Below are 7,500 nucleotides of genomic sequence, written 5' to 3'. Positions count from 1 at the left end.
AGCAGCCTTAAATCAGCCATGCATCGCTGCAGAGTATAAGTTTATAACGTTGCCGTTTTGTTAGCCCGTTCTCTAATCCACCTGTTCCAAGTGAAACGCTCGTGTTACAACTGGTCAACCTTCATGTCTGGTATAAGTGGATTTCTCCTGTTGCTGCCCCAATCTCTTCAGATGCCCGATATGAGCACCCAGAGCCTCAGTGAAGGTTTCCTTGTAATTGTACCTCACACCAAACTCCTTACACGCCTGTCGCACAATTGGGGTGATCTGCGGATAGTAGATCTGACTCACCCCTGGAAACAAGTGATGAGTGGTCTGGTGATTCAGGGCACCTAAAAACGGAAACAAACTGCATGGAATTCGTCTCTCGTCTCTTCTCTAAGTTCTCATCAAGGATCTAAACACCGTACAAAAAATAGCCCCTCCTATTTTTAGCAGGTTCAACCAATTTTAAGTCTTCTATGATAACACACAAAATTTTATTTATCGTGATTTTGAACATTATCATGTGTTGTCTTTTCGGTTTCTTTGCAGCATTACTTCTAGCTTTTAACTAGTAAACAGAGCTAGACACGACGCTTCACAAAGATTCTTCCCTCTCATTAGAGGGAAATTACCAACCTCCTACCATAGAATAACCTTCAGCCGGAGGAAATAATGCTTGGAACCAAATTTGTTTCAGATTTGTCAAACAAAATGTGCATGTTTGTATGAAAGAAATAAAATAAATTGTAGAATCTCTTACTTTCCCTTTCACATTTCTCAGGCACCGCCATCTTGAAACATTGTGACGTGTTACGGTTGCCTCATTGTTCTAAACCAAAGACGTTTGGTATAATAATGATAAGGCAACCGTATCACGTCAAGATGACAGAGCCCGGGAACTTTGAAAACTGAAATGAGCAATTCTTAAATTCATTTGTTTCGGATGCAAACCCTTTCCACGAAAATGTGGTTTTAAATTCTTTCTTTGTTTTGCTGGAGTGGAGGTTCTTTGGTGGGTTTCCTATCTGGTTTCTTTAGGTGTTTGATTTTAGCCCCAAACTAAACTATACCAAATTTTGTAAAAAGCCGTGCAATAGTTTTTACGTTTTAATTAGTCAGATACTAACCCGTGAAAACGTTGAAAAACCAGCTATCTGTAGCATAATCTTGAGTAGTTTGGATCTGCAGCTCCGCCCTACAGAGACAGCATGTATAAATCAATTTCTAACCTTTCCTGTGAGGCCTTAGTCATTGGTATTGATGTTTCCAGGGCTATGAATGGTTCTTCCATTCAATGATAGTGAGCTTTTCGAACAAAGTAGAGCGGTAGAGGCAATATACCCAAACTTTTAGGGTATTTCTCCTCTACAGTTGGTCCTTGCTAGCTGCATAATCCAAGGCCCATTACCACAAAGTAGCTCACAAATTTAAAAAACTAATCCTAGGTAGACAGGCAGATGGCAATATACCCAAACCTTTAGGGTATTTCTCCTCTACAGTTGGTCCTAAGCTTGCTTGCTGCATAATCCAAGATGGATTCTCACAGGCCCCTGCGTTCAACGGGTTCAATCATTATCCGCCGACTGTTTATCCAGACCGACTGGGCTGATCTAACTGGCCCTTTGGTTCAACTGTTTGTCGGGAGGGTCTGCCATTTACCACTTTAAAAAATAAAATAAAATAAAAACACTGAAGAGTCCTTCGATCGTTCTTAAGGAGAGACCTCGGACGTTAGGAGTGTGGAGATTCAAAGAATTCATTGTATCTGAAAAACAAGAACGATAAGCTGAACCAATTGGGTTATTCATTGGACTGTGATTTAGTGATGTTCACCGTACGATCGGATTTCTCACCAGTCTCTAGATATCTTTCCATCCGTACTGGGCTCGATCCAATCCACCTGTCAACATTCAAAAACAACCATTAGACCTACATGCCATGCTGTGCAATTGGTCCGTAAGTCAATATCATTAAATTATGCTTTTGCTAGTGGTCAACACAACTTGGCATTTCAGTTAATTCTGATCGTCGATAAACAGAAAAAGAAAACTGATATAGATCTAAGTTTAAAACCGACGGGCAAAGGCATGTTTTTTTTTCTCATCCAATTTTATTATTTGTTTTATTATTACATTAAATTAAATTAAATTAAAATAAGGCGGCGTTCAAATTGATCATTGATCCTGGAGGAAGCAGTGTAGCCCAGTGGTTTGGGCGCTTGCCTTGAGATCCGGAGATCCCGGTTTCAAGAATCGTTCTGAACACTCGATGAATTTGGTACTGGTAGTCCCTGGTTCAACTTCCCAGCTCCACTTTTAAATAGCCAACTGGTTTGCCTTTGGCCAGTTGTTGTTGTTGTTGTTGTTGTTGTTGTTGCTTTGTTGATTTCGTTTCATTGGCCCTGAAAAGCCCCTACTGGGGGAGGTCAAAATAAGCATGTATATATGCACCACTTGGTCTGTAACATTCTCCATGGCAGTGGTTGTTATGAACGGTACACTCACCTCGCTGACTACATGGGATGCTTGGAAACACAGAGCAAGCCAGTAACTAGAAACCATGTCCGCAATGATAAACAGAACAACCTAAAAAGAAACATTTCCACATGATATCGTTGTTACTGAATTTTGCACATTATAAAGTTTCTGTCTCACAGTACAACCAGATTGCGGAGAAGCTTGAGGCACCTCATATATCCAAGCATGCATGCATCAGTTCACACAACCACGCCCAAACCAGCACAGACCCCAGTTTTTGTGAACAGTGTGTGGGCACCTCGACATCTCTACCAGTCACACTGCCGTCGTATCATTTAGATCTGTGCATGCATGGGGTCTAGTCGTAGGCTGCGGGGCTCCTTACGTTACCATATCTTTTTCATATCACATTTCATCTTAGCATAGCATACGTTTTCATATCTCTATTAAAAAACTCATTAATAATTCATGAGCCTAACAGCCTACCAAAACACCCACAAAACGTCACGTGTATGAGCTTTACATCCTGATAAAACACTCCTCGTTAGTTTTTTTTTTTTTTTAAAGAATACTAATAAGGCATAGCTTGTTCTTCTTGTATGCTAATATTCACCTCTCACAATTTGAACCATTGTTTTGAGTCCAGAGGGGCACGCTCTTTGTGGAATGTTTGTTAAGCCGTTCAAAAAACTCGCAGCACGTGTTTTATCGGGTCTAAAAACACGAGGCGTATGAACCACTGCTACTCGTTTTTTAAACATTACTTGTACATCAGATTTTAGAGTAGCTTGTTCTAGGCAGTATCTCCGAGCATTTACCTTCCTAGCCCGTATTTCCTACGAAAGACAGACCGGAAGACACGAGGAATTCCATTTTTCACAAATCCCATAATAAAGTTCATTTTGGGGGGTTATTTGCATAAAAACAATGGACATCCAGTTCATTGAAGCAGGATACAGTCCCAGGAGTAAATAACTTGTATTGTTTTTATGAAAAGAACCCCCAAAACGTATTGCATTATGGGAATAGGAAAGAAACGAATGCCTATTTTTTAGTTGAGAATAGTATGTGACCTTTCCACAGGGATATGAACATTAAAGAGGTTTACGAAAAGAAGCATAAACCACTTTCATAAATGGCGACCCCATTTACACTTTTGTATTTATGTTAATTAGACCTACTGCCCTCATTTTGAATACAGAAAAAATTCTTTTGAAATTTGCTCGTCCTAGCGAGGCTAGAAAGGCTTATTAGCATTAAAACAAAAGAATATTTTATTTGGACGCCATTATGAAATAAGTCTACATGGTTTATCGTTTGAGAAGACTGTCATTACAAAAGTGGAATTTTGTCCTAAGTTACTACTTCAAGACCCTGAATGTTGGTCCGGTCGGAGTTTCAACCCCCCAACTCCCCCCCTCCTCCCACTACATGGTAGCCCAGTGCTCAACCAACTAAACCCACCGGTTGGTCTCAATGAACTACGCGGGCATTCCGTAAACGAGGGCGCTATGTGCATTACTTCGAAGTTTGTACTCGTTGATTTGATTTTGGGCATTTAAATGTTCTCTCGCCTTAAGAAATCAGTAACACAACAAACACCGAAGAATTAAGCCAATGTTGTTTTTGTTTGTTCTCCAAGAAGATCACCCAAATTTAAACAGTACGATGATTTACTTTTTTGCATTTCTTTCAAGACCCTGACTGATGGCTAAGTTTGAACCTAGAACAAAGCAACAAAGTCCGGTGTTCTTTCCAGAAAGGAGCTAACTGGTAAGCGGTGGTCTCTTTGATTTTCCATGCAGTGCAGTTAGCATTATTGATAAACAAATACCGGCAGTAAAAACCCGCATGTAAGAACCTACATTTTCTGAAGTCTGGCAAACTAGGTTCTTGTATTTTGAGGTAGTTGTTGATAACTTAGGATAAGTGGGTTCTTAATTTCAATGAAGGGATATAGCTGTTGATTACAAGAAAAATACATAAACCTGTTTTTGTTGTAGCAATCAATACTTTTTTTGCAATTACAGCTTGGTATTTCCTTGCACTATAAATTTGATCTCTCAATCAACTCTCAAAGTCAAAACCCTTGGTTCAAATATTAGTATTAGTTTAGCAGTAATCCACACATAAGCACGCGCTTGATCTTGCTTGGCTAAACAGGTTCTTATATTTTTGGCTATTAATATGCCAACGGGTTCTTAAACCATCAGATTCTTAATGCGGGTTTTTGCTGTATTTGAACCATGGGTCACATGCTCTTTGAGACTGGAAAAACATTGATTAACGCTGTTCAACTAAAGACAACTCGTTCAACTTCCATTTACAACATTCAACTTCCTGAATGGTTCATTTCAGCATTCAACATGACAAGAGTGATAAACAGCTCAACATTTCTTCAATACGTTGATCATTAAATGTTGAACTGTGTTATTACACCGGGTCTAAAAGCTGACGGAACGAGGCAATAAAAATGTTACAACAACACCGTTTCGGTGAGAGTTTAGAAACACACTGTCGCAGTCACAATGTTCCTAGGGTGCTAAACGAGGAAACATGCGTGACTTCAATTTCTTTCTACACCGTTTTTGCCAAGTTTAGCCAACCCAGTCACCCTAAATATTCTTTTTGAACCTGGAAAGTGCCTTCTGTTTTGTCCTTTAAAACATTTTATAACGGGGGGTCTTTTTAAAGAAACTCAAGGGAGACTGTTTTAATATAAACAACAGAACATTTTCGAATTCTCACGGCTGGGCTGGATCTAGTATGGAATGGAGGCTAATGCGGGCAAATCTTTTCAAATGCAAATTAATGCCCGCATTAGCCTCCACTTCATGCTAGATCCAGTTCAACCGTTAGAATACAAAACTGGCCCATTATATGAGTCGTTAGGACCTAAATGGATGTCCTAGCTTTGCCGAAACGGGACTCGGTGCTGAGACACATGTAACAAACTCTTATAAAATTGTTTCATTTAACTCACCACTTTCCACACTGGAAGTAACATACAAGGAATCACAAATCTGTAAACCAGGAAAAATAACTTTCCAGTTATGAACACGGTCAATTGTGAGCGTGTTGGAGGATTTAGTCGAATGGCACCTATAAAATGACAAAAAAATAATCTCATCACCAACAAATCCTGAAAAATAACGCGCATATAACAAAGTCAGAATTAACTATCAAAGTGCAACTTGAAGTACTGCATTATTGCATGGCACTTTGAGGTTGCACGGGAGACAGTTTTAACTGTCTCCCATGCAATTAAAATTGCATTGTGGGACTGTTTTGGGGACGAGCCACTGTTTCTGTAGTCGTTTCTCTGCAAAGCAAAAAGACTTTCGTATATTCTTCAACGATAACAATTAACTTCGGGTTAAATCTTTGCTGCCTCATGTATCACTATTAAACAACCGCATGGTATATCAGCGCAACTTGATTTCGCAAAGTTAATTCAACAAGGTTCTCGACCCTGTACCCCGCGCAACCTCAAAAGTGGACAATACCCATGTAATCCATCTAAACTTTAGCCATAGTAATGGAAAGGGCCTACAAGAAGAAACAAGAAGAAACAAGCCAGTTTCCACTGGATATTATCATGACCAATAAGCCTCATCTGTTTCGGGAGTGCGATGTACACGATCCTGGTATAAGAGACCATGCTAAGGTTGATGGTATGCATTCATCGCCAGGGCAAAGTACTATCATTCAGGAGCTTCAGAAATTTAGATGTCGATAAATTCTTACAAGATTTAATTAAACTCCACACCATCGCATGTCGCTGACATTTTTGATACGGTTGACTACCAATACTCTTATTGGACCATGTTACTTAGTAGTCAGTAGTGTGAGCGACGATCACGTACCTCAGAAAAGAATGAGAGTAAGAGCTTAAGATTTTCCGTACTCGACAGCTGATTGGAAGAAGGCAATAAGAAAGAAAAGTAAATATTCGAAAAAATATGCCAAGGAACCGACGACGAGAGAGAATTTGGAATTGGAGAAATCCTGGAGAAACCACGCCATTAAACTTCGCAGAAAAGCAATAAAGAGTTACTGGTGGCAGCCAATCGGCTGACACTAATCCCAAGGAATTCTAATCTGTTTTCAAACCCTTCTGGGACTCCAAGTCGTCCGTTACAGATGATACACAAATCAGCTTAGAGTTGACGGCCAATACATCAAAAATCAAACTGAGGTTGCAAATCTCTTTGTTGACAACTTCGCCAACGTGGCCAATGGCATCGGCGACTCGAAGATACTATCGCTCACAGAAGAGGAACTAGTGTATCATAAAAGTGTGATGGACATTCGAAATAAAAGTGCAGGGTATGATAAAATATCTCCGAAGCTAATACGACTGGCAAATAATGAATTGACACATCTTTAACAAAAGAATTTGACAAATGTATTGAAAACGAATGCTGGCCAAAGGAATGGAAAAGAGGAGTCTGGGTCCCAGCCTTCAAAAAAGATGACCACAAAGATATCAAGAATTATTAAAAACTGAACTACGGATATCACATTTCCAGCATTTTCATTGGCTCGCCGGACACAGGTTATCAGCTCATATACCTGCACTACCAAATATGGTCAATGAACACAGCAGCAAATACACAGTTTTGCGGCTCTGAGAAAAAATGGCCAAATAAATTCAACATAAAAGAGTTGTGATGTTGGGGTTTTTAATAAAACAATTATTCTACTCGGGCTTGCTGGATATGAAATGATCATAACCAACTCGGCGCTACGCGCCTCGTTGGTTATATCTATCATTTCATATCCAGCGCGCCCTCGTAGAATAATAACTATAGACCAATTACGGTACTTAGTGCGGTGGACAAAGTGTTTGAACAACTACTTAGTAATCAGGTAACAACACGTTGAGTCCTACATAAATAATAATTTAACTGCCTACCGCGAAAAGAAAAACTGCCAGACAATACTAATCAAACTAGTGGAGGACTGGAAAAGGTCATTGGATGACAAAAAGGTATACGGGGTATTATGAACGGACTTATCAAAGGCCTTCTGTTCT

The 7,500-nt window shown here is 39.7% G+C and overlaps 1 protein-coding gene across 1 annotated transcript in view; it reads right to left on the bottom strand.

The window, feature by feature from the left end:
* The window catches only part of LOC137995708 (uncharacterized), a 27,239-nt gene that overhangs the window by 432 nt on the left and 19,307 nt on the right, over positions 1 to 7,500 (bottom strand). Inside the window, exons 11-15 of the mRNA XM_068841229.1 lie at positions 5,446 to 5,564; positions 2,490 to 2,570; positions 1,839 to 1,885; positions 1,113 to 1,180; positions 1 to 332 (exon numbers count right to left, since the gene is read on the bottom strand). The exon at positions 1 to 332 is cut by the window's left edge and continues 432 nt beyond it. Coding sequence (XP_068697330.1) covers positions 115 to 332; positions 1,113 to 1,180; positions 1,839 to 1,885; positions 2,490 to 2,570; positions 5,446 to 5,564 — 533 coding nt within the window. The 3' untranslated portion in view covers positions 1 to 114. The remainder of the gene's footprint in view (positions 333 to 1,112; positions 1,181 to 1,838; positions 1,886 to 2,489; positions 2,571 to 5,445; positions 5,565 to 7,500) is intronic.

Source organism: Montipora foliosa, chromosome 1 (assembly GCF_036669935.1).
Source record: "Montipora foliosa isolate CH-2021 chromosome 1, ASM3666993v2, whole genome shotgun sequence".
NCBI classification, from domain to species: Eukaryota; Metazoa; Cnidaria; class Anthozoa; order Scleractinia; family Acroporidae; genus Montipora; species Montipora foliosa.
Note: the sequence above shows the minus strand (reverse complement) of the source record. Positions and strands in the feature narration are given on the sequence as shown.